The sequence below is a fragment of the Chiloscyllium punctatum genome, chromosome 7, assembly GCF_047496795.1.
Source record: "Chiloscyllium punctatum isolate Juve2018m chromosome 7, sChiPun1.3, whole genome shotgun sequence".
NCBI classification, from domain to species: domain Eukaryota; kingdom Metazoa; phylum Chordata; class Chondrichthyes; order Orectolobiformes; family Hemiscylliidae; genus Chiloscyllium; species Chiloscyllium punctatum.
In genome coordinates this window covers 54,569,842-54,597,524 of record NC_092745.1, presented here as the reverse complement: position 1 = coordinate 54,597,524, position 27,683 = coordinate 54,569,842, and the positions used below count along the sequence as shown (strand labels likewise).

General features: G+C 39.7%; 1 protein-coding gene across 4 annotated transcripts in view; it reads left to right on the top strand.

The window, feature by feature from the left end:
* LOC140479657 (discoidin domain-containing receptor 2-like) overlaps positions 1 to 27,683 on the top strand; it is a 152,240-nt gene that overhangs the window by 63,272 nt on the left and 61,285 nt on the right. For 3 of the 4 annotated variants that reach the window (XM_072573595.1, XM_072573597.1, XM_072573596.1), the window contains one exon: positions 23,239 to 23,346. In XM_072573595.1, coding sequence (XP_072429696.1) covers positions 23,262 to 23,346 — 85 coding nt within the window. In that variant the 5' untranslated portion in view covers positions 23,239 to 23,261. Of the gene's footprint in view, positions 1 to 8,153; positions 8,299 to 23,238; positions 23,347 to 27,683 lie in introns of those variants that run through there. The other variant, XM_072573594.1, reaches the window with a different exon arrangement.

The following is a 27,683-nucleotide window of genomic DNA, read 5'->3' as shown; positions in this document are numbered from 1 at the left end:
GCAGTCAGTGTATGATCTCTAGAAGGTATTCCAGACATGGCCCATCTCTTGCATGCTACCCAAGAGCAAGCCCAAACTCAGTTCTCACACACAACTTTTTTGGGAGATTTGCTAAGAAGGAGACAACTGAAAGTTCCATCTTTGAAAAGATCCTTGGGCAGCAACAAGGATCCCCAGCTATCCTTTACAATGAGGAGCTCCACACAGATACTACCACTAAAGATAAATCCAGTTTCCTGAACCAATGCTCTTCTCACGAATTGCTGTAACTGTCTGGAAATTGGTTTGAGTCCAGCCGTTTGGCACCTGAGATGTAAATACTTACACAAAGTCTGTGACTGCTATGTCCCTGGTGAAGGAATACAAGTTCGCGTTGGATTCCTCTGTATCTTGGAGGTGATGGTGGCCACTTCAAAATGTCTGATACAATTAATGAATTGTTATGAATATGGTTCTTCTCATATGTGGATGCAACAAAGAGTTAAAGGAATGAAACTCCAGTAGAATTCGTCTGCTATGTCATTAAGGTTGCTTCTATCTTCTCTTTGGAGTTTGGGTACACATTACACATCAAATGTGGTCAAAAAGAAAGCAAACACACTGCCTCTCTTCCCACGTAAAATTATTGATGTTACTAATAGTGCTGAGTGAGTGTAACTGAAGTGAGAAAGGAAAAGTGAATAGAACATGTGTGCAAATAAGTTTAAGATGGATACTTACATTTAGTGAAACTACAACAGTTTATAGGGGAATAGTGCAGCTGTGGTTCCTTTAGTGGCTTCCTCATTTCCTGATGCAGAAGGTTATGGGTGCATGTTGTTGTCTTGAAACTTGAGCATGACAGCTAGGCAGATAATTCAGTGTATTAGAGAGGGGGTGCTGCATTAGGTTTCAAATGAGTTGTTTAACTAGTCAGGTAAATATAAATGACCCTGGGGCATGATTTTGAAGAAGAGAGGATGTGTCCCTGTTGCTGAGGCCAACATTCATATCTCAAATGATGTCACAAACCAGTTTATCTCTTATTGCCATGTTGCTGCTTGTAGAATGTTTCACTTATTCAGCTTTGTATTACTTTCATTGTATGAATGAGCTCACTGTGTATCAGAGGATTTTACTAACAATAGTTTCTAAATTAAATAATTTAGTAATGTGAAAAAAAATTTTCCTCATTCACCTCATCAAGAAACTTAAAATTTTTGTTTAGAATCTGGTCTGGTCATTTTTCACAGCTTTCCTCCCTAGACCCAAACTAGCAAAGTATTAACAAAAAAATGAAAGAACTGTGGATGCTGGAAATCAGGAACAAAAACAGAAATTGCTGGAAAAGTTCAGCAGGTCTGGCAGCATCTGTGTAAAGAAAGCACAGTAACTTCATTGAGCTTGTTTGAAGCAACAAAGAGGATTGATGAGGGTAGAGCAGTGGATGTGATCTATATGGACTGCAGGAAGGTGTTCACCAAGGTTCCTCATGGTAGCAAGGTTAGATCAGATGGAATACAGGGTGGACCAGCTATTTGGATACAGAACTGGCTCAAAGGTAGAAGATAGAGGGTGGTGATGGAGGATTGCTTTTCAGATTGGAGGCCTGACCAGTGGTATGCCTCAAGGATCAGTGTTGGTCCACTGCTTTTTGTCATTTATATAAATGATTTGGATGTATAGGAGGTATTTGGATGATAGGAGGTATGGTTAATAAGTTTGCAGATGACGCAAAAATTGGAGGTGTAGTGGACAGTGAAGGTTACCTCAGAGTAAAACACGAGCTTGATCCAATGGGCCAATGGGCTAAGGAGTGGCAGATGGAGTTTAATTTAGATAAATGTGAGGTGCTGCATTTTGGAAAGGCAAAACAGGGCAGGACTTATACACTTAATGGTAAGGTCCGAGGGAGTGTTGCTGAACAAAGAGAGTACAGGTTCATAGTTCCTTGAAAATGGAGTCGCAAGTAAATAGGATAGTGAAGAAGGTGTTTGGTCTGCTTGCCTTTATTGATCAGTGCATTGAGTATAGGAATTGGGAGCTCATGTTGCGACTGTACAGGATATTGGTTCAGTCACTTTTGGAATTTTGCTTGCAGTACTGATCTCCCTGCCATAGGAAGGATGTTGTGAAACTTGGAAGGGTTCAGAAAGGATTTACGAGGATGTTGCCAAGATTGGAGTTTTTGACCTACAGGGAGAGGCTGAATAGGCTGGGGCTATTTTCCCTGGAGCGTCAGAGGCTGGGGGCGTGACCTTATAAAGGTTTATAAAATCATGAGGGGCATGGATAATGTAAATAGGCAAGGTCTTTTCTCCAGGGTGGGGAGTCCAAAACTAGAGGACATATGTTTAAGGTGAGAGGGGCAAGATATAAAAGGGACCCAATGGGCAACTTTTTCACACAGACAGTGGTGCATATATTGAATGAACTGCAAGAGGAAGCGCTGGAAGCTGATACGATTACAACATTTAAAAGGCATCTGGATGAGTATCTGAATAGAAAGGATTTAGAGGGATATAGGCCAATGCTGGCAAATGGGACAAGATTAAATAGGTTATCTGGCCAACATGGACAAGTTAGACCGAAGGGCCTGTTACCATGCTGTATATCTCTGTGACTTTTTTACTCTACGTGAGTTAATGTTTCAGGTCCAGTGACCCTTCTTCAGAACAGTGTTAATAAACACTGGTACTTCTACAGTTTTGAGATGTTTTGCATTGGTGTGGTTTAGACAAGTAGAAATTCACTTAGTGTGGGCAATTTGTTTTGGGCAATTATAATTAGTTTCCGAATATGAACCGACAATTCTAGACCTGTGAGGCTGACGCTGGGCTTGGACAACCTGTTAGTACATAAAATGAGGGAACAATTAGAGAAACTTGATCGAGAACAAAAAGCACAGATCTGTTAAAGCCAAAGGTAATCGCAGTAGTTTTGAGTGACCAATTGGATGGATAAAAGTAAGTCATCTGATAGATGCAGAGTACATGAATTTCAGGTTGTTCCATGAGAAAATGTGGCAGTGTGGATAGAAAGTTTGATAAATATTAGTTTAAATGTATACCACTCAGATTGGAGTAGGGTAAGAGAGGATGTTATTGGACAATTTTGTTCTGAGTATATCACTGATTTTCATTTGGGCATTGGTAGCATCATCTCCAAATTTTCAGGAATCACAAAAATACTACGTTTTACAAATAGGCAGTAGGAAGATAAGGAGACGTTAGCAAAATGCATTTTATATTAATAGGTTTTGCGATAATACAGAATGAGATGATGGTTAAAGAATGTAAATAGTGATGAGACACAGACTGGTGTGGGTGAATAGAGAGACCAAATGACCCAAACATGCAATTCAATGAGTGTGCAATTACAAGGAAATAAAGCCAAGGACCGTTTTGGTTTTTCAAATGGGCTGAGTGCAAGACTGAAGAAATAATGATCTTGTACAAAGTAATAGTTAGATAATATATTGCCAAATGCAGTTTGGGTGTTTACAGAGTTTACAGTATAGACTGTTTACACCATAGATTTCCACTGCAGTAGTAAATGTAAAGAAAAGCTTTAACACCCATTTTGACAGCGTATGAAGGAAAAAGAGGAGTTTTTGGAACAAGGGTCAATAATTTGGTCACCCAACAGAATAAAAAGAGAGCATCAATGGAATTCCTTCCACAATGGATAGTGGAACAGTCGCTGGGCAGGACTCAGTTATAGATTATGGAAAGAGGATGATGGAGAGCACTGAGCTTCATTTTGTTTCTCTTAAGTGAAGAACTAGCACAGACATAAACATTCAAAAGACCTCTATAGTGTAAACTGCTGTGGTTCTTAAATACCACACACCTAAGAGAAAGCTGTAGACAAAGTAGCTTAAATTGAACATGACAAATTGGCAAAATCAGTAAGTAAGTGAAAGAATCATTGAACCTTACATGAAAAGAGGAGGCCATGTAATCCTGCATGTCTGTACAGCTATTTAAACCAGCTGATCATATTCATCTCACTACCCCAGTAAAATGTCTTCTATTTCTTTGTAAATTGGATTGAAAAAGGATCCAAGAAGTGGTAAAATGGGAGTTCTCTGGGTAGGGAATGGTGAGAATCCAGTTCAGACAATAAACTTGTTCGTAGTCATGTTAATTCTAGTGGTGGACATTCAATAGTGTTTGGCAAATGTGGTCTCATCCTCCAGGCAGGTCTCCTTCTCTTTCTAGTCTGACTTCCTCTTTCTCTGTTTCTTCTTAAATACTGTTCCTTTGCAATATCTTTCGGTTCTGAAGAATAGTTTGTGACTGACAGTTCCAGAACATCACAACATGTGACAATCCACTCGAAAGGTGGAACAAGGGTCAATAATTTGATCACCCATCTCAACAGCAGTCTCTCTATGTAATGGAATCAGTGTAGTCTGTCAGAGGTGTGTGTTATGTGTGTGAGAGTGAGAGTAAGCACAGAACCTTGTAAATAGTTGGCGTTGTAAATAAACTTCAGATATCTAACTCGAGGAGAACCAAACTGTCAGTGGTATGCATTACATGGGCTAATACAGAGTAGTAAACCAAAATAAAGACATCATGGTGATTGTTAAGGTCCAGGCCAGAACCCCCTCAAAACGTTTTAAGAAGGTAGCCCAGTACCTAACTTTTATTTTTTGTAGAGGCAGATGTAAGGTGAATGTTCCAGGAGTGATACAGCCGGTCAAACCACTCAGATTTAGACAAAACAGAATTTATTTAAAACATTTTGGATGAAACATGAACAAAAGGAAACAGAATTTAAAATAACAACTTATTTGATAACACAACCGACACAATATCATAACTTAACGAAGCTATTCCAATTCCTGCAACATCCCATTAACACAACCCTTGGCAAAAGTTAAATTCAAACACAGGTTCTTACAGGCAGGAGAGGTTCCAGAAGGATAGATCAGGCAAGAAACATCTGTTGAAGCATAAATCTTCTATTTGCAATCGGCTGTTTCTCCAGGTCCCCAGAAGTTTTCGACTCCTTGCTAAAACTAAACCAATCTAGAAAAAACCTGAACTGGTTTAAAAAAACCTAAAGGCCTCCTCTGGCTTATGACTTAGGTGGTTTCTGTCAGCCATTTTGTCACCACTGCCTTTACAACCCCTCTTGAAAAAAACTAAGGGCAACATAACCTTGTTAAAGGTATCATCACAGTGACAGTACATGGGCAGTAGAAGATGGTGACACCAAGTATGTGTTGAATGCTAGTGTTTACATCTAGTTAGTGGCAATACATGGACATTGCAGTTTTATGAAGTGACAGCAGAGGAGCAGACCTACCCTACTGTCTTTTTGTTAGGTTAAAGGAGCTGTATCAATGCAATTTGTCATTGTTGTCTTTGAACAGAGCTCCACAGCACAAAATCGTTTTCAGACAGTGATATGTATATTTTACAGTTCACCATCCGTAACTCTCATGTCTGAGTGGTGTTGAGAAAGAGTCAGAACATAAGAACTCGAAGTGGGAGTAGGCTGTCCGGCCCTACGAGCCTGCTCCGCAACTCAATAAGATCATGGCTAAACCTTTCATGCACTCAGCTCCACTTACCTGCGTTTTCACCATATCCCTTAATTCCTTTATTTTTCAAACAAGTATCTACCTTAGCTTTAAAAGCAATTACTGAAGTAGCGTCAACTACTTCCCTGGGCAAGGAAATCCATAGATTAATAACCTCTGGGTGAAGAAGTTCCTTCTCAGTTCAGTTCTAAACCTGCTCCCTCTAATCGTGAGACCATGCCCTCTTGTCCTAGTTTTGTCTACCATTGGAAACACCCTCACTACTTCTATCTTGTCGATTCCCTTCATAGTTTTATATGTTTCTATAAGATACCCCCCCTCATTCTTCTGAATTCCAATGAATATAATCCCGATCTACTCAGCCTCTCCTCATAAACCAACCCCCTCAACTCTGGAATCAACGTAGTGAACCTCCTCTGCACCCCCTCCAATACCAGCACATCCTTTCTTAGTAAAGAGACCAAATCTGCACATCCCAGGTGTGGTCTTACCAGCACTTTGTACAGCTGTAACATTACCTCTCTGCTTTCAAACTCAAACCCTTCAGCAATGAAGGATAAAATTCCATTTGCCTTCCTAATTACCTGTTGTACCTGCAGACCAACCTTCTGTGATTCATGCACAAGGACACCCAGGTTCCTCTGCAAATCAGCATGCTGCAACTTTTTACCATTCAAATAATAATTTATTTTGCTCTTACTCCTACCAAAATGTATGACTTCACATTTGCTAACATTACTGCCAGACCTTTGCCCACTCACTCAATGTATCCATGTTCCTCTGCAAAGTTTCACAGTCCTCTGCACACTTTGCTCTGCCACTCATCTTAGTGTCATCGACAAATTTTGACACCGTACATATGGTCCCCAACTCCAAATCATCTATATAAATTGTAAATAATTATGGTCCTACCTGATCCCTGAGGCACACCACTAGTCACTGATTGCCAGCCAGAATAGCACTTATTTATCCTCACTGTTGGTTTCCTGTCAGTCAACTAATCCTCTATCCACGCTAATACTCTACCCCTAACACCATGCATCCTTATGCAGCAGCCTCATATGCAGCACTTTGTCAAAGGCCTTTTGGAAATCTAGGTACACCACATCAACTAGGTGCCCATTGTCCACCTTGCTCGTCATGTCTTCATAGAATTCCAAAAGACTTGTGAAACATGACCTGCCCTTCATGAACCCGTGCTGCACCTGTGCAATGGGACAATTTCTTTCAAGATGCCCTGCGATTTCTTCCTTGATAATAGACTCCAGCATCTTCCCCACTACAGAGGTTAAGATCACTGATCAATAATTCCCCATATTTTGTCTATTTCCCTTTTTAAATAGTGGCATCACATTTGCTATTTTCCAATCTGCTGGGACTGCCCCAGAGTCCAGCGAATTTTGGAAAATTACTGCCAGTCTGCCTGCTATTTCTCCCACCATCTCTGTTAGTACACTGGGATGCATTTCATCAGGGTCAGAAGACTTCTCTATCCTTAGCTCCATTAGATTACCCAACACTAGCTCTTCTGTAATGATAATTGTTTCCAGATCCCCACCTACCTTCGTCTCTTCGTCATGGACTGGCATGTTTATAGTGTCCTCCACTGTAAAGATTGATGCAAAGTAACTTTTCAATGCCTCAGCCATTTCATCATATCCCATAACTAACTGTCCCTTCTCATCCTCTAAAGGATCGATATTTGCTTTAGCCACTGTTCTTTGTTTTTTTATGTATTTATAGAAGCTTTTGCTATCTGTCTTTATATTCTGTGCTAGTTTTTTCTCATGCTCCATCTTACTTTTCTTTATAGCTCTTTTTGTGACTTTCTGTTGACCTTTAAAGTTTTCCTAACCTTCTGGATTCCTGCTGTTTTTGGCCACTCTTGCTGTATGCCTTCTCTTTCACTTTGATAGCCTGCCTTATTTTCTTGGATACCCATGACAGATTACCCCTCCTCTTACAGTCCTTCCTTCTCACCGGAACATACTTTTAGATTAGATTAGATTAGATTAGGTTAGATTACTTACAGTGTGGAAACAGGCCCTTCGGCCCAACAAGTCCACACCGCCCCGCCGAAGCATAACCCACCCATACCCCTACATCTACATATACCCCTTACCTAACACTACGGGCAATTTAGCGTGGCCAATTCACCTGACCTGCACATCTTTGGACTGTGGGAGGAAACCGGAGCACCCAGAGGAAACCCACACAGACAGGGGGAGAACGTGCAAACTCCACACAGTCGCCTGAGGCGGGAATTGAACCCGGGTCTCTGGCGCTGTGAGGCAGCAGTGCTAACCACTGTGCCACCGTGCCGCCCACTTTTGCTGAGCACTTTGAAAAATTTCTTTGAATGTCCGCCACTGCTCATCGATTGTCGCACCATAAAGTCTCTGTTTCCAGTCTACTTTAGCCAGGTCCTCCCTCATTCTATCATAGTCCCCCTTATTCAAGCACAGGAGTCAGGTATTGGATTTTATCTTCACACTCTCCAGCTGTATTTTAAATTCATCCATACTGTGATCGCTCCTTCCAAGAGAATCCCTCACTGTGAGGTCATTAATTATTCCTGTCTCATTAAACAGGACCAGATCTAGGAAAGCTTGCTCCCTCATCAATCCATTACATGCTGTTCAAGAAAACTATCACGGATACACTCAACAAACTCCTCCTCAAGGCTACCCTGACTGAGATGGTTCGACCAATCCACATGCAGATTAAAATCCCGCATGAAAGTAGCCGTACCACTTTTGCAGGTATTCATCATTGCACAATTAACGTTGAACCAAGCTGTGCAAATGTTTATTTTCATGTCCATACAAGCATCAGTTTTGTAAAAGAGCTTCAGTTAGAGCTGTATGGGCATTCAAAAATAACTAACTTCTCAAACATTCAACCAAAGTGGATGAATCTTGTTACATCAAGTATCAACTCCTACATTTCAGTCTATCAACCCCCATCAAACCACTGACAAACTCTGTTGTTTGTACTGCATATAAATGATTAGATTAGATTAGATTACCTACAGTGTGGAAACATCTGGAGGAATATGTGGGTGGTCTGATTAGTAAGTTTACAGATGACATGAAGATTGGTGGAGTTGCTAACAGTGTTAACGATTGTGAAAGGATACAATAGTTTATAGCTAAATTGGTGACTTGGCACAGAAATGGCAGATGGAGTTTAATTCAGACAAATGCAAGGTGATGCATTTTGGACGACCAAATTTAGGTATGAATTATACTGGAAAATGGCAGAACTCTTCGGAACATTAACATACAGGCGGATTTGGGTGTGCAGGTCCACTATTCCCTAAAAGTGGCAACACAGGTGATTAAGAAGGCATGTGGCATGCTTACCATCATCAGCCAAAGCATGGAGTACAAGAGTTGGCAAACCATGTTGCAGCTATATAATACCCTTGTTAGGCCACATTTGGAGTATTATGTGCAGTTTTGGGTCGCCATACAATCAGAAGGACATGGAAGCTTTGGGAAATGTACAGAGAAGGTTCACAAGGATGTTGCCTAGTCTTGAGGGCACTGGCTATGAGAAAGGTTAAAAAGAGTAAGATTGTTTTCACTGGAAAGATGATGGCTGATCGGACACCTGATAGAGGTCTACAAAATTATGAGAGGCATAGATCAGAGGCTTTTGTCCAGGGTTGAGGTTTCAATTATATGGGGACACAGGTTCAAGGTGAGAGGGGGAATGTTTAAGGGAGATGTGTGAGGAAAGATTTTCACAGAGAGAGTGGCAAGAGCCTGGAATGCACTGCCAGAAGAGGTGATGGAAGCAGCCCCATTGGTAACATTTAAGAAGCATCTGGCTGGTTACGTGAATAGGGAGGGAATACAGGGATACGGACAGAAGGTTTCTTTTTAGTGTAGTTAAGGCATGATAATTGGCACAGGGTAGGAGGGCATTCATGGTCGGAGGCTGTGAGAAGCTGTATACAAATATAAGATATTTATTTATTCAATGAGTGCATGCAAATTGCAAAGAACGACTTAATGGCAAATGTGTAGAAAATAAAGAATTAACCGTTTAGTCTTTGGATTGAATCCTAAGATATTATTTGTGAGTTCCCAAAAGGAGCCTCCAGCACTAAAGGTGACTATCTCTGCCACTGTCAGTGATTGCAATAGACTGATTAACTCTGCAGATCTTCATAGGCCAGCCCCATGCACAAGCCTGTGCTGTATTTGTGGACTGCTGCTTTGCCACACTTATTCAAATATTACTTTTATACTAGATCCTTTGTCCAAGGTTGTGTATTATTGGCTCCCTGAAATCACAAGAAATCCTCACCGTTTCTTCATTTATCCCAACCCTTCCATCTCCCTTCTTGTCTTTATCTCCACCCAACTTCCATCCTTTACCTTTAGTAACCATTGTCATCATAGTTTTTGTCCAAGTGAGCATCTCTGTAGTCTTCAAATCTCACACATTGTAGGTTCCCTTCCCTGAATTCACCATATCATTTAAAGTAACTTCCAAAGACAGAAGTGTGTGAATCTCACCAGACCAAAAGATACATAGATTCATTGATTTATACAGTACAGAAAAGGCGCTACAGCCCATCGAATTTGCACCAACATAACTACTACTAAAAGTGCACTAATCCCAATTTCCTGCACTTGTCCCATATCCTTGAATGTTATGATATTTGAAGGGCTCATCCAAATATTTTTAAAGGTCGTAAGTTTCCAACCTCCACTACCTTCCCAGGCAGTGCATTCCAGGTTCCCACCACCCACTAAGTTAAAAAGGTTTTCCCAAATCCCTTCAATCTCCTGCCTCCTACCCTGAAATTATGATTGACTCCTCAACCAAGGGGAATAACTGCTTGCTATGCAGTCTGTCCATACCCCTCATAATCTTATTTACCTCAATCAGGTGCCCCTCAGTCTTTCTATCTGTAAAGAAAACAATCCAGGCCTATCTAGTCTCTCCTTATTTGTTTTTTAATTTTGTTTTTTAATTTCTCCATTCCAGACAACATCCTCGTGATCCTCCTCTGTATCCCTTCTTGTCCTATCACATTCCTTCCTGTAATGAGGTGACCAGAACTGCACACAGTACTCCAGCTGTGGCCTGATCAAAGCTCTATACAGCTACAATATTATATCCTTGCTCTTATACTCTGTGCCATGACTGACAAAAGCATGTGTCCTATATGCCTTCTTAGATGGGTTAGGAAGACAAGTTTCCACTCACACTTTGCTGTCCCCTTAGTCCCAACTCCCAAGCTTCTTCATTGGCCTGACAAATGCATGCATGGCCAGAAAAGCTGAGGATGAATACAATTTTGCTTTCTTTCTTTCTCCTATGGAATACGTACAAATTGCAAAGAATTTTGAAATTCATTAGCAACAATCTCAACAGTGTGCTTCTATTTCTCTCATTTTTTTAACAGATTGTCAGGGTCACACTAGAGATGGTCAGGTCTTCTGTGAGTGCTTTCTATTGACATTACAACTCATTTCTACTCTGGCATCCAATCAACAAACTGACATAAAATACATCCAAAACAGCCTCAAATGCTCTCAGCATTCGTTTACTTTTGTGCAGACCTCCCAAGAGAAGATTATGGAGACAGCATCCCATAAGTACAAAGCATCCTTCAGCGATGTTGTTATTGAATCCGTTGTGTGTGAAAGGTGGACGATATTGGAAGGCAAATCCCCTGCTATAAAGTAAAGGGAAATACATTTCTCTGTTCACCCATCTGTAAAAACAATTTGATTCACAGAGCACTGCAGCCACCAACAGACGGAAATTAATAACAGACAATGCTTGGAAACACTCAGATTGTTGGATATTTCTGAAAATGAGTCCACATTTTAATAATTAATTGGTTCCCTCTTTTACCAGTTGTTGACTGACTCGCTACCCACTGCCATTGATTTTTTTTTTGGTTCAGAGTTTCAACATCTGCAGGTGTTTTTTGTACATTATTTCAGGAATATATATAGATTGATACCAGAGAAGTCTTATGGTACAGAAGAAGGTCATTTGGTCCATTGTGTTCACTGGCTTTCCAAATGGGCATCATGACTTAGTGCCACCCTTCTATTTTGTCCCCATTTCCTTGCACATTCGTTAAATAGAAACAATCAACCTCTTCCTTCTTGAATGCTTTTCCAGTTGAATGTCAGTGAACCTGCCTGTACCACGTTTCCAGGCAGCACATTCCAAACCCAAACCACTTGTTCTGGAAAAACTTTCTTTCCAACATCACATTTGTTTCTTTTGCAAATCACTTTAAACCTGTGTCCATTTGTTCCTTGATCCTTTAATGATTGGAAACAATTTCTGTCTTTCTACTTTATCTTGTTCCTTCAGGATTTTGAAAACTTCTATCAGGCCTTCTCTTAAACCTTCCTCTCTGCAACGAGAGCAGTCCCAACTTCTCCAAGTTAACCTCAAAACCAAAGCTTCTCATTCTTCGAATTGTTCTTGTAAATTTCTTCTGCAGTCTTTCCACTGCATTCAGATCCGTCCTATAGTGTGATGCCCACAATAACCTAGTTGAGGTCTGAGAAGGGCCTTGTACAACTTCAGCATGACCTCCTTGCTCAAAGCCCCTGTTAGTAAAGTCCATGATACTGTACATTTTACTAGTTGCTCTGTCAACTTCTGCTGCTACCTTCATTGATTTGTGCACCCCCTTTAAAATTGTACCTCTTATATTATATGTCCATGGTCTTCTCACCAAATGCATCACCTCACGCTTCTCTGCATTGAACTTTATCTGCCACCTATCTGCCCACTCCACCAATCTATCTGGGATGTGTACATTCTGCAAGTGTGTGTGCGTGTGTGAGGGTGTTGATCTTCTGTATATATGTTCGTCCAAGAGAAGATTCTGTAACTGTGTGAGTGCCTCTCCACACACATTTATAAGAGAGATCCTGTGCATGTCTGTGTATTAGTTCTACAAGTGTGATTATATGTGCAGGAAATAAACCAGAAGCATTTAAATGACACCCGGGAATTATAATAGTCAAAAATTGTATCTAGGACCAGCAATGCTTTTTGTTCTGGCTCTGCCCCCCACACACATTCAAAATCTATTCCATATGTTTCATGGTTCATTTACCCAATGAACCTCTGGGCACTCCACTGATTGTTCTTAGCTTCCGGCTCCAGAGATAAAACAGTGGATTATCACATCAGAGCTGGATTTGTCATTCTTTCAGATTTCATTTGTTGATCATATATCACCAGGTAATGCCACTTCTCCGATAATAACGATCTATATTTTGCCCATATAATACGCAATAACACATAATTAGAATGACAGCTCAATGGAGCAGTTTTATCAACTTGAATCATCGAGTACGTTCTGAGACTGCAGCCTTGAATGCACTCTTTGCCAAATCTACATCTTCTGCGAAAATAAATTGATTATCTCTCAGAATTTTCCCAGATTTGCCAATTTTTGCTTGAAGTTCTCAAAACTTCTAAGAAAGAGACAAAGACGGTTGTTCTTCAAAGCAAGACAATATTTAGTCATTTTTCTTTCTAAAAAGTATGTCAAGTTGCATGGCAAGTAGTCCATGAAAGTTTTGTAAAACATTGAGCAATACGTCCTACTTCTCTTTTGCAAGAAAGTGAATTTGGGCACTTAACATGAAAAAAAAGGAGGCCTCAGGAGTTGAAATCATGCACTCACGTAATTTATAGCTTGAATCTAGTTTAACATGTTGAGATTGAACTTTCCTCTCTCCCAGGTGAAATCAGTTTGACAGCCCAGTTTCAAGTTTAGAGCTGATTCTGCAGTGAATAGCATAACATTTGCAGCATCACTCAGAGGTCTAAACCATATATCTTTTGTAGAAAATTAAACCATATCCCACTCGGGAAGTTCTTCAAGAATTTGGGCCAGAAAATGCGAGTTTTAGTCGAGAGAATCTTTGGTTTTACCACAGTTAACCTGAGTTTCTTACAGACATTAAATGTAAAAATATTTTTGTTCAACACCAACCTCTTTCATGAAATGTTGGACTTAAAGACTCCAAGAACAGGTAATTATTTTAGATAATTAGATCCTTTAATTTAGCAGTTAATCCAAAATTTGAATTTGTTTATAGAATGATTTATATTTTAACAATAGCTGCAGTTCAAAATCAGAAACATTTTAATCAAGCATTGTACGTGTAGCTCTTTTGCTTGGCCAATATTTCTCAGACAATACAAACTACATTAATGCTTTGCATGTTTCTCATCCAAATCTATTACAGTTTTAGAGCAACTGATGAAATTTCCAGTTATCAAGCCAAGAGAAAAAAAGAAATGGTTGCTATGTGAACTGAAGTGTTTTGGGAAAACAACATTTTTTTTTGCCCATATGTTGTTCTCGTGACTAGTATAACTCTGACACTATATGACTGGCAAACAACACTGCATTTGTTTCTCTTCAGCCTGCATTTGAAATAACTTTAAACTATTATTCTGAGCGAAGACTTGATGGAATTTTGTTTATTCAGTCAAAGGAGAGAAAGGAATAATGCTGTCTCTGCTTATCAATCAAAAATATTTATTGGATTTAAGCTTATTAAACAAATGTGTTTATTCAAATAAAAACTGAAAACAGTGGAATTGTTAAGTTAGCCAGGCACCATCTGACATGAAAGCTGTAGAGATGATGGTTCATGATGATGGTCTGCTGTCAGACCTGGAGTATTTTCAAGGGTCAAAGCTGTCCATCGCTGGTCTTCCAGTTCAGACAAATGTCAATTGCCTTAGAGCATTATCAATGTTTCTTTCACTCTAGATACTGTCTGTTCTGCTGAATACTTACCAGCATTTTCTGTTTTTGGTTCAGATTACAAGCATTTTCACTATTCAGTCCAATTTATTACCCAGATTTGTCTTAGTTTTATGATGTTAATGGGGAGAGCAATTTGAAGCAAAGCATGAAGCACCACAAAGATTTTATGACTCCTCGCAGTAAAGATCTTTTAACAGAGGAAGTAATGATGTATTGTTTGGCATGGGACTGTAACTATGCACAGCAGTCGGCAAAATAACAAGACAGAATGACCCCAGTTTATATTGTCAGCAATAATGAAGATAATGTTTGTTTTACGATTAAAAATAAATGCAGCTGTTAAATAAACAAGATGATATTCAGTAAAATATTAGGCTGAATAAGACAGTACACAGGTGCCAGTTGCACCCAAAGGGCTGGAGCTATTTTCTGCATTTTGCACATCTGAACAGATGCATGAGCTATTAATCATCTTGATGGAAGATGCCATGTTGAACGAACAGTGCAAGAGTACATCCACAAAACGTACTGCAGCAACTCACCAAAGCTCCTTCAGTAGCACATTTCAAACCTGAGACCTCTGCCATCTGCAATTTCCCCTCCAAGCCATACACCGTGGTGTCTTGGATCTGTATCATCATTCCTTCACTGTCACTGGATCAAAATTCCTGAAACTCCCTCCTTAACAGCATTGTGAGTGTACCTACACCACACAGACTGTAGTAGATCAAGAAGGTGTCTCACTGCCACCTTCTGAAGGATAATTATGGATGTGTTCTGAGGAAGGGTCGCTTGACCTGAAATGTTAACTCTGAATTCTCTTCACAGATGCTGCCAAACCTGCTGACCTTTCCTAGCAATTTCTGTTTTTGTTTCTGATTTCCAGCATCTGTAGTTCTTTTAGTTTTTATAATTATGAATGGGTTTCCTTGCCAATGATAAACATCTCACATCCTGCAAAGATGTGGGATTTCTTGCCAATTATCAGATGGCAATTGACTTCTCATGTGCCTTTCTTCACATTGTTTGGATATTAAACTGTCAGCTTCTAACTTCTAATAGGATTGTACAACGCCTTCACGGGTGGGGTGTAGAGTTTCCTCTGACCTTCATTTTTGCTCCTGGATCAGGAGCACAGATTCCGGCTCCACAACCTGACCTGGAAAGAAGTGTTGTAGATGGTAGCATTTTTGTTCTAGGGTAGGGGGTAGGGCTTTGGGAGCCATGGTACATGAACCAAAAGACTATGTGGAGGCTGATTGTGGAAGACAGGTTGCTGAAATGGGCTCTGTGAACCAGATCTTTGGTAAAAACACCACAACAACAAACAGCCCTTTTAGCCGTCACCCCTTTGTCTCCCCTCAACAACACCACACACGTTCCCTATCAATGCCACCTCATAGCCCTTGCTAAAATCTCATTGCCACACATAGCTCCATGACAGCTTATGCCTCTTCATCCAACCACTATAGTTCTTGTACCCTCCATGGCTGGCACATACTACCCTTTACCCTTGCATCTACCAGGCCAATTCACCTGATATCCATCGTGGGCAAATATCTGGAACCACGCTAAAATAACATAAAATGACATTCTCAAGTATCTATTAAATGATTCATTATTTCCTAAAAGCTGTCATTAATTAAGAATCCATTCATTACATTGAACTTTCTTCAATCCCATACAAAAACGAGCAGTGAAATTCATAGACCTGTTTCAAAGAGTCTATAACAGTGTGGAACTCTCAGCCAAATCATGAAATGGCAGGTACCCCAGTGTGATAATGCTTGTGAAATAAGTCAATCAACACCATTCTAGTAATTATCATGCTGATGATTATGTCAACAGATTGAAATAGCAAAAAAAAATCCACTCAGTATGTTTTTCAACTATTTCAAGGGCAGGAGTTTTAAATGCTTTAGACAATTGCTGTTGACTGTTCCAATGAGGTTTAAAGTTTGACTTCGTTTATTTGCTTTTTACATTAATTCACCTCTACTTTTAATGATTTCAAAGGACACCTTTCCTCTCCCAAAAGTCACCTAACCTCCCTAAAGGATGTCCCAAAACTAAATCCAAAGAAGTATCTGACCTCTCCAAAAGTGTACCCAACCTCTCCAAGGAAGGTGTTCTTAAAAAGTCTAATCTGCACATCTGCACAGCACATTGTCCCACTCCTGGCAGACAAAAATCAGAGATGACTGATGGATTGGCAGTGGCTATATTAGCAGCTGCCTCCCTAAGACAGAAGTACAATTTGATAGTTGTTGCTATCTCTCCACTTACAAAAGTAGCATTTACTACATTCTGGGCCAATCTGTCTCTGGAAAATAATGCTGTAACAATGGAGAGATTTGCCTTCAAAGCAAAAATTCCAGCCTGTCTCTCTGTCTTTCTTTCTGTAAGAAGGACCTGGCATTATAATGTGCGCATTCTTGACAGTCCAAACCCAGTCACTCACATTCATGAGTGAATTGGGTGAAGCACAGATTGATGTAAACAATTTAGATGTGTTTTGGAATTTGAATTCTTGCATAGTTATCATAAATGGATATTGTTGTTAGGGGAGAGATGATTGTGAAGAAGACCTGTCATTGACCATGCTTGGTAAAGAGCAGACATCAGTGCCACACATATAGAAATGGAATGCTAGTTGCAAGCATGAGGGATGGCTTCAACATTGTTTAAACAGTGCCAAGAAGACATTTTAGTCAGACGTAGATTCCTTGATGTCTGATTATGGACTAATAGCAAATTATTCTTTGACCGTCATTAAATAGAAAATCCAGCTGAAGAAATATCTGCATGATGCCAGTCATTACATCAATTCAGCCTCCAGTGATCATACCACACCCCTCAATAACCATGTGGACAGATAAAAGAAACAGGAAGAGTGATTGAACAGGTTGGAGGCATCAACTAGATAGTGTAAACCATTAGTAAGATTAACATTCAGAGGTTAGGGTAATTTTTTTGAATTCCGCGAAGTGGTCAAGCAAGCTCCTGAAGGTCATGGTTATGCATGAAGTAATACCAGTTTAAACTCAACTTGCCCAAAACACTTTAATACTATGATCCCTTCTTATCTATTTAATATAAAAATATTAATTTTCATGAAGAACGCAACATTGATTTTCCATTTAGTATGTGAAGATCATGGAAGTTACTGTTGCATTAAAAGTTATACCTGATTTTCATTGGGTTTGTGTCTCCAGTTTTCTGCGAAATTTATTGGAATTTTCATTGCATTTCCTTAGAAGTAGACTGCTTGAGAATCAGGCCAGTTGCTTTATCCTGGATAGTGTCAAGCTTCTTGAGTGTTGTTGGAGTTGCACTCATTCAGGCAAGTGGGGAGTATTCCAACACATTCCTGACTTGTGCCTTGTAGATGGTGAACTAAAGTCAAAAGATGAATTATTCACTGCAAGATTCTTAGCCGCTAACCTTTCTTGTAGTCACAATATTTATATGGATACTCCAGTTCAGTTTCTGAATAACAATAACCACAGGATGTTAATTGTGGGAAATTGAGTAATGCACCATTGAATGTCAAGAGACAATCTCTTGGAGGTGGTAATTGCCTGGAATATGTGTGGTACTAATGTCACTTACCACTTAACAGTCCAAACCTGGATATTGTCCAGAGCTTGCTGCATTTGAATATTTATTGCTTCAGTGGCAAATGGTGTTGTACATTATTCAATCATCAATGAACATCTCCATTTTTGACCGTATGATGCAGAGAAGGTCATTGACAAAGCAGCTGAAAATGGTTGGGCCAAGGACACTCCTTGAGGGACTGTCCTGCAGAGATGTCCTGGAGCTGAAATGACTGACCTCCAACAATCACAACTATCTTCCTTTGTGCCAGATATGATTTCAACAACCTGATTCCCATTGATTCCAGTTTTGCTAGGTCCTCTTGATGCCACACTATCAAATGTGACCTTGATATCACTCTCACCTCCTCTCTGGAATTCAGCTCTTTGGCCTACATTTGAACCAACATTTGGAATGAGTGGCTCAGGTGGAAACTGAACTGATTTAGACATAAAATTAAACCATAGTTCCATTATTATAACAAGAATAGGGTTAGATTCAAGAGGAAGCTACCAGGAAGGGAAGAATAAAATGTTTAAGAGTGATGTGAGATATCAAAGGATGACCTGATTCAGGTATTCAAGATGCTGAAGCTCATAATAAAGTATGTTGCGATAAATCATTTCTAATCATTGACAGGACGTATCAAATTTAAAATGCTCTCAAAGAGAATTGAAGGCAACGTTTTGAAAATGTCTTTACATACAAAGTACTTAGACTTTGGCATTCTCTGTCGCAAGCCACTGTCAAAAAAATGCTTTTCCTTTTAAAAAGAAAGTTGCTTAGATAAAGCAATGCTCAAGAGTACAGGAAACCATTCTCAGAATTGGATTACACTAGATGACTCATAAAGAATAACACTGGTACATTTTAAGACTGGCAATGTTGTGTAATGTTTTGTGTCTTCAATGGGCTCTCTTTGAGGTTATATTAATTTATTCCTTAAATTTGATTGTATTTTAAATAAATTCATCACTGCTTTATTTTGATTGTCTTACTTCCTTTTTATTAACTTAGTTTCTCAACTCTTAATTTCAGTAGATTCCTTTCACCCTGTTTGATGCATCTGTATATTGAAATATTGTATGTTCCAACTTTGAATGAATGATTATTATCATCCCTGTAGTTTTTGATTTGCACTGTTGTTTTTGTTTAAATTGTATCATCAAAAAGTCAGAGAAGAATCAATTAATGTTTTCCAATGGGCATGTCATTCCGTGGTTCGCCTGCTCACTAGATTACACTCTGATAGGCAGGAACATGCTCTGTCTCCAGAACTAAAGTGCATTGTCTAACCTGAGATGTCATCTCTTATACATTGATAAAACCTTTAATTATCTAGGGACAAAGCCTGGAAAGTGATCTAGATTTTGCATTTTAATCAGCAGTCTACTTCCAAACTGATTAAAGGATTCAACAAGGGCAGCTAGTTTTAAAGTTGTTAACTTTTTGCTTATAAATACTGTGTCATTTACCTCTGTATCATACCATGTCTGAGGAAGGAGCTGAGCTCCAAAAGCTTGCAATTCTGACAAAGCTGTTGGACTAAAACCTGGTGTTGTTTGATTTTTGACCTCATCCACCCCAGTCCAACTCTAGCATCTCCACATCAGACTGTCTAATATGTGGGATATACCAGAGAGGCAGTTAGCAAAGGGAAATGGAGCTACTAAGCATCTTAGAGGAATTATCTCTGTTTGTATTAGCAAATGTGTCTAACAAATGGTCCTGTAAGTTTACAGCATTTTCCATGTTGTCAAGGCTTCAAGCAACATTGACAGCTCTCTGTCCATCTTCACAAAGTTGGAGCTAGAGAGTTTGGATTCTGAAGGTCAGATGCTGAGATGGAACATGACAGATTCCCAATGCCTCCTTTCTACCTGCAATTATTGTCAAACTAATAACCAAGAAACAAAACAATGACAATTCATCCAACTCCGATTTTCTACTTTGGAGGACACCATCATAAGATATAGGGGAGCTATGGAGGGTTAGGGAGAACTAGTAGTGGAGCTTCACATAAGGCTACAAATGACCACAGATTTAGAAGCTGCGATGATCTTTCCTTAGTAGATCCCTTTGGAAATCTCCAATTAGATATTTCATTTGTATAAACAAGGGGTGGGAGGAGGGAGGGGAAGGTATGCACAAAATGTAAGATAGTGAGAAATACAGAGGAACAAAGAAAATATTCATAGACAGATAGTTAAAGGTGATTAAGAAGAGATACAGGATACACTTTATTAGCTGAGCCACAGAAAACAGGTAAGTTATGGGGGAGTTATGTAGAATGCTACTTAGGCCACAGTTAAAGGACTGCAAACAGTTCTCATTACCACATCACAGGAAGTATATGGTCACACTAGAAGATTTAAGAACTTGCTTCCAGGAATGGTGAGTTTCAGCTATGGTGAAAATAATAAAGGTTGGGCTTGTTTTCTTTTGAGTAGAGAGGGTTTGGGGGATTTATTTGAGGATAGGAAGAACCTATTTCTTTTAGCAATAACTTGGGGGCACAGATATAAACTAATTATCAGAGGATTAAATAAAAGTGAAGAAGTAAGACTCATATGGTACTCAGTGCCTGCAAGGTTAGTAGAGGCAAAAAATAACACTCCTAACATTTAAAAAAGCATTTTCACTTTAAATGTTGTAACCTAAATACACTATGGACAAGAGCTGGTAAGTGTTACTGAACTGGCTCCTCTTTTTCAATTTCCACAGACATAAAGATCTGAATGGCCTCCCTCTCTACTTCAAACTTGTTTGTAGTTTAAATAGGATTTGTGCAAGCTGAACAAATACTGTTTTTAAAAAAAATGTAGGTACCAATTGTAAAAGGAGGAGGACTGCAATAAAATGTGATTTTGTTACTGTAACATGGGAGGCATTCATGTTGTACCAAATGTGGCAGTGGATAAAGCTCCCATTATTCTGAAATGTCTGTGTTACACTGCCATTAAAAAAAAGTCTCCATGTCTTGTCATTATCAAATGCCATGACTATATCAAAAGATACTATTACTGTAATCTTCCAGACTGTCTACTGTGAGATTTTTTGGTTTTTTCCTTAGCATTTTTCTTTTGCTGCTTTTAAAATAAAAACAGTTGGACCTCTGATATTTTTATTTTAGACACATGCTCTCTGGGCATTTCAAACCTTTTTTTTTCCTTGATCTTTGGTTTGCATTGGTCCCATTCCCAGGAATGTAGGCAGCAGCAGGAGTGGTCCGATTCCCAGGAATATCGGCAGCAGCAGGAGTGGTCCCCTTCTTGGGGGTCGGCAGCAGCAGGAGTGATCCCCTTCCCAGAGTATTGGTAGTAGCGGGTTTCTTTGTTGAAGTAGCAGTCCAAGGAGCCGGCAGTGGCAGCAACATAAGCCAGAATGAGGCATAGGGGCCCAGCGTTGAGCTTGAGCCCAGTTTGGGAGCCAGCAGCTGCATGGTCGAGATCGGCCCAGCACAGACTCATGGTGGCAACAATGTTGGCAGAGGCAATATGGCACCAAAGAGTGGTGACACAGTGGTTCCAGTGACGGTGGTGCGGCACCAGGGCATGGCTAGGCCCAGGTATCTGATGGCAGAGTTGGTGACATTCCTGTTGCAGTGTCATGCAGGGTACTCTGGGAACTTGAGTGATCTCAGACTGAGGGATGGGCTTACTGGAGGCGAGGATGAATGTTGAATGAGGGGGAGTGATCTTGTTGTTTCCTTTTTTTGTATTTCCGATTCTGTTTTTAATCCTGTCTTTTGCATACTACATCGATGCCAGAAAGTGGCAATTTTGCACACTTTTCAATGTACTCCTGTATTTGTGTACTTGATTACACATGACAATAAATCTAAATCCAAATCAAACTCAAATGTATTTGAGAGCAGGATGGAATTGAAAGCTCTTCCCTAAACTCTGTTACAATATCTGCTCAAACACTTTCTCACTAATGTTTCAGACATTGAATAGCAGTAACAAGTATGAGAATGGCAATGAGGAATTTTGTTAACGCCGTGCAATGTCTTATGACAAACCAAAGGTTCTTTGCTTGGTGCAGTAGCAACAATGTGACTGGAATATATTGCTCAATGGGTCTGCTTTGCATTAGAGAAACTGGATGGATTCAGAATAATATTTTCTGCTTTATTCATCCTCACAACAACAGAATCATTTTGATTTTGCATGTGACTGCTTTAAGCAGGTTAGCAGGCAGACATTTGAAATACTAGGGGTTAGAACAGTGGCACCAATTGTGGTTTGGGAACTCCTGAGATCTGTGTGAGTTTTGTAGTGGCTGTATAACTGAGCCATGAAATAGCATAGAATGGAAACTAGGCATTTGATAAGCCACTCGGCCCTTCATACCAATTGATGATCTATTTGCATATGACAAATACTTAGGTCTCTTGTGAAATGCTTGTTTTTTTCTGTAATGTTCAGACATGGGGAGCTGCAAAAAATCCTCAAGAAAATTAAACTATTCATCATTGTGATGCAATTTTGTCCCAACCATAGTACTAACACAAAACTGCTCAAAACAATGTAAACCTATTTGTCTGGTTTTCAGCTGTGGCCCAGTGATAGCACTATCGCCTCTGAGTCAGAAAGCTGTGGGTTCAAGTTCCATTTCAGAGATGTAAGCACCAAATTGAAGCTATGCCCTGATGCAGTACTGAGGGTGTGCTGCACTGCCAGAGGTGCTTTAATGTGCATGAGACATTTAGAGGGAAGCCCTGCCTGCATGCAAGCCATTGAGCATAAAACACTTCATGACAGGAGTGTTTTCCTGATGTAATGGCCAATATTAATTCTTAATACTAAAACAAATTGGCATTTCAAAATGCTTTGAGATGTTGTGAAAGGAATTATATATATGCAGGTTCTGCCTTTCAATGCCTGTTGCTCAATTGATTTACAAAAAAACTGCAAAAATGCAAAATTTCACCTAAACTTTAGAAGGAACAAACAGCAAATTTTATCATGTGATAATTTTTCAAAAGGAATTCTTCACTAACAGCAGATACTTTTAAGTAATTGAGGCATATTCCACATTCAAGTTATGAGCATTATATTGCTCTTATTGTTTTCAGGAGGTTGCAGCAATGACATGGTTAACCATAGCTTTGAAGCACAATGTAAACACATGGATTGTAATGTGGGTGAGGTTTTACAGTTCCGTTTGGCAGCAGAAAAGTACATAGCTGTAAGACTAATGTGATTGCAGGTCTGCTAAAGAAATAAGGCAAATTCAAACAGCTAGAATATAGTTTAGAAAAGGTGATACTATTATTTAAAGTTCAGCACTTACTCTGGTTCTCTTTTTTCAGACCTGAAAATCTGCTTACCTAAGATGGTCGCGACTTCATTTCCCATTATACATCTGCTATTAATGCTGCTACACTGTCTAGATCTTACAAGTGCTCAGGTGAATCCAGGTAAGGTATCAACTAGCAATATGATTGATGTAATGTTTCTGAAAATAACATCATAGAATTAGATACGTGTACATGGTTTCACAATTTGTTAATTTGAAAATAACTTTGCAAACAAACAAACCGTCTTTTTCTCTCCCCAAATATTTTAACTCCCCAAAATCTGATATGCTACATTATACATGGAATACTTAAAATATATCTTTTAGTCATTGAATTATATAGCATGGAAACAGACCTTTCAGTTTGACTCATCCATGCTGATCAGGTTTCCCAAACTAAACTAGTCCCATTTGCCTACATTTGGCTATGTCCCTTTGAACCCTCATCTAAATCACTAATATATATTGTGCATAGCTCAGAACCAAGCACTGATCCCTGCAGTACTGCGGTAGTCACCTCCTGCTACTCAGAAAAAGGATCAGTTTATTCCTAATCTTTGTTTCCAGTCTGCCAACCAATTTTCTATCCATGTTTTTACACTACCCCCAAACCTATTTGCTTTAATTTTAAATGCTAATTTCTTATGAGCGACCTAATTGAAAGCCTTCTGACAGCCCAGGTAAACCACATTCACTTGCTCCCCCTTATTCACTTCATTAGTTGCATCCTCAAAAAATTCCAGTAGATTTGTCATACGTGATTTCCCTTTCATAAAGCTATGCTGACTGATCCTGTCCGATCCTGTCACTATTTTCCAAGTGCTCTGCTACTGAATCCTTTATCACAGACTCTAGTATTTTCCCACTATGGATATCAGGCTAACCAGTCTATAATTCCCTGTTTTACCTTGACCTCCTTTTTTAAATAATGGGGTTACATTAGCTATCTACCAATCAATAGGAAGTGTTCCACTGTCTAGAGATTATGAATGATGACCACCAACTTATTCAATATTTCTAGGGCCACTTTATTAAATGCTTCAGGATATCAATTTATTGACCTTTAATCCCACCTAATTCCATAACATTATATCCCTACTAATACTGACTTCCTTCAGTTCATCCCTCTCATTAGACCATGTCCCCAATATCTTAGGACATTGTTTGTGTCCTCCATTGCAAAAACAGATGCAAGTGTGTATTTAATTGAACATTTCCTCCTCTAAATCAATCCTTTTGTTATTTGTTGAAATCTGAACTGCTCCCAATCCTCAGGCCTGCTGCTTTTTTTTTGATCAGTTTGTATGACCCTGCCTTGGATCTATTGCTATCACTAAATTCCCTTGTTGGCTAGGTTTGGGTCACCTTTTCTATTTTATTTTTGTGTCAGGCAGGAATGACCAGTTCTTGCAATTCATCCACGTGATTGTTAAATGTTTGCAATTATGTTTCCACTGTCAGCCCTCTAAGTAATATTCCAGTTTATCATATCCAGGCACCTGATAGTCAGCTCTCATTGTAGCTTCCTTTACTTAGATTCAAGATTCTCATCTCAGAATCAACTACATCACATTCTATCTTGAATTGGCTGCCCTCTTCTCCATGTATTTCCTCGATTTATTGATCCAGAAAAGCATCCATTACACACTCAAGGAATTCATTCCGTGTGGTATTGTTTCTAATTTGATTTGTCCAATCTATACAGAGATTAAAGTCATCAATAATTACAACTGCACTTTTATTGCTTGTATCTCTAACTTTCTGTTTAATGCCTTTTCCAACGTTAACAGTACAGTTTGGGGTTCAAATGTATACCCCCACTATTGTTTAAAAGGTAAAATCTTGAATTAACATTATAGCTTCCTTTTATTTCATGCTACTCGAGCAGAAATAGTTCCTTTGTGACCTGGTTCTACACCATGGACAAGTCAGGTTTACAACTACTCCACACTGTTGAATCTTTACGGATGCTATTAAAATTATACCTTTTTTGATTTCCTAGGGTGAAGCAGTATCACAGGAAGAATCGCCACTGAAATTCTGATTGATTAGTGCCCCATTTTTACTTAGTACAGAGGAACCTCGATTATCCGAATATCAGTTATCCAAATATTAGATTATCCAAAGGGGCTCTCAAGGTCCTGATAGAAACGCTGTGTCAAAGAGCTGCTTCAACCCTGATCACATCTTTTGTTTGCAAGTGCAATGATTAAAAAGGAACTCGGCCCACTGAAATGCTGCCAAGAACAGTCCTGGACAGTCCAGGAACCATCTCCAAATGACTGACATCCCATCCTCTCTCTTGTCCTACACACACTCCTTGGAGTTCTACATTGGGGTGAACCCCAAACCCCCCCCCCCCTTCCCCAGATAATCTCTCCAACATTGTCCTGTACAGGGCAAAGGTGGAATGTATCAGAAGGTTGCAGTAAAAGGTTGCGCGTGCGTTATTTGGAGACTTACCCCACAAAAGGCAGCAGCAATCTTACTGTTGGTGTACAGTCTGGCTGCCAGGGGTGGTCAGCCGTGGGAGGCGGGGGCACGGATGGGGGAGTGCGGGTTTGAGGAGCTGGCGGGGGGCGGGGACGGCATTGAGGTGATGGACGATGTTGGGGTGGAAAGTGTTGGGGCACTGGTGAGGGTGGTCGGGGTTGGAGTGGGCAGGGAGTGGGGGCAGAGTTGGGGGTGGGTAAACAAGGTTTGAGGGGCGGGGTTGAGGGGCAGGGGTGGGGCAGACGGGGTTGGAGTGGGCAAGGGATGGGATGGAGTTGTGTGTTTGGGGGTTGGGAGATGGGGTTTGGGGGGCGGGGTTGGGGACGGGCAGGGGGCAGGAGCTCACATGTGGTGTGCAGCTGCCTAGTCTCCTGGATGGGGAGCAGACTTATCAGAAAACTCCGAGTCCCAGAGGAAATCAATTAACCGAATAATCAATTATCTGAACGAAATAGTGCCCGCCCACCTCTTTTGGATAATCTTTTTTAGATTGTTGCACAAAGTCAAGATTTACTCCAGTTGACAGAGATTGATTGTTATTGTTATGGACCAGACTAGACCCCCTCAAAATATTTTTAAGAAGGTAGCCTAGACCCTAACCTTTCTTTGTTTTAAAGACAAATGTAAAGTGCTGTGTTCTAGATACAATTAAATTGGGTCAAACTACTTGACATTAAGCAAAGCACAATTTATTCAAACATGATAGTTAAAATACAACAAAAGGAAGAAGAACTTAGAATGACAACTCTTCAGGAAAAAAATAACAGAATAATAGATACAGTAACTATTACTAACTTTTCCAATATAATAACATCTCATAAACAAACCCCTTGGCAAAAAGGCAACTTCAGAAACAGTCTCATGTATAATCCAACAGCAAAGAGAGAGAAAGTATATCAAGCAAAAACTCAGAGAGAGTAGTAGCTTCCAATCCCATTGAGACTCAAATAATAAATGATGCTGAATCTCAAGGCTAAAAACTAGGAATCCTGGTCTGTGAGAGCTGGCCACACCTAGCCATACTGCTTCTATTTTTCCAATTTAAAAAAAAACCAAGGCCTCCTAAGCTGTTTACTTTATGGGCTTTTAATAGCCAGCTCTGTACCTCTGCCTTAAAACCTCTCTTTAAAGAAACCAGGACAAAATAAACTACTTAAAACCAAAGCATCATTACACTTCCTCCCCTTGAAAAAAAATGAACCATCAATACATAGAAAGGTAGCTTAATTTTTAAAAACACTGTTGGTACACTACAATGCATATACATTACCTTGACTCTAAGCATGTAAACCTTCACTCCTTCAGGCTATTTCAGTCAGGTTTTTTTTTCTGTTACCAAATGCCTCCATCTTTCTTCATCAAAATCTTAACCACACTTCAGCAATTACATTCTCTCATCCTGCCATGTGTATATCTTCAAATTGAATGGCTACAATAATAAGCTCCATCTAAACAATCTGGAAATTTTTACCTTAAATTTCTCCAAAGATTTTAACGGGATTATGATCACTATATACAATTGTCTCAGACACCTGACTGGCAATGTAAATGGTGGAATGTTGTAATGCCAACACCAAGTTCAAGGTTTCCTTCTCAATCATGGAATATTTCTATTGATGATCATTCAATTTTCTGGAAAAATACCCATTAGGTCTTTCTGTCTTCACATTGTCTTCTTGTAAGAATACAGCATCAAGACCCACATCACTCACATCGATAGCCACCTTGAATGGCTTTGTGTGATTAGATGTGGCTAACACTGGAGCAGTGGTTAACACAGTTTTTGGGCTGTCAAATGCCTTGTCCACTAAAACTTTCTGCACTTTTTCAATGCGTCAGCCAGTGGAGCAATCTCATTGTGAAAATTCAGTATGAACTTCTGATAAAAACCACTCAAGCCCAGGAATCGTGGTACTGTTCCTTCCATTGATGGTGTGGGAAACTCCTCCGATAACCTTTGTTTTC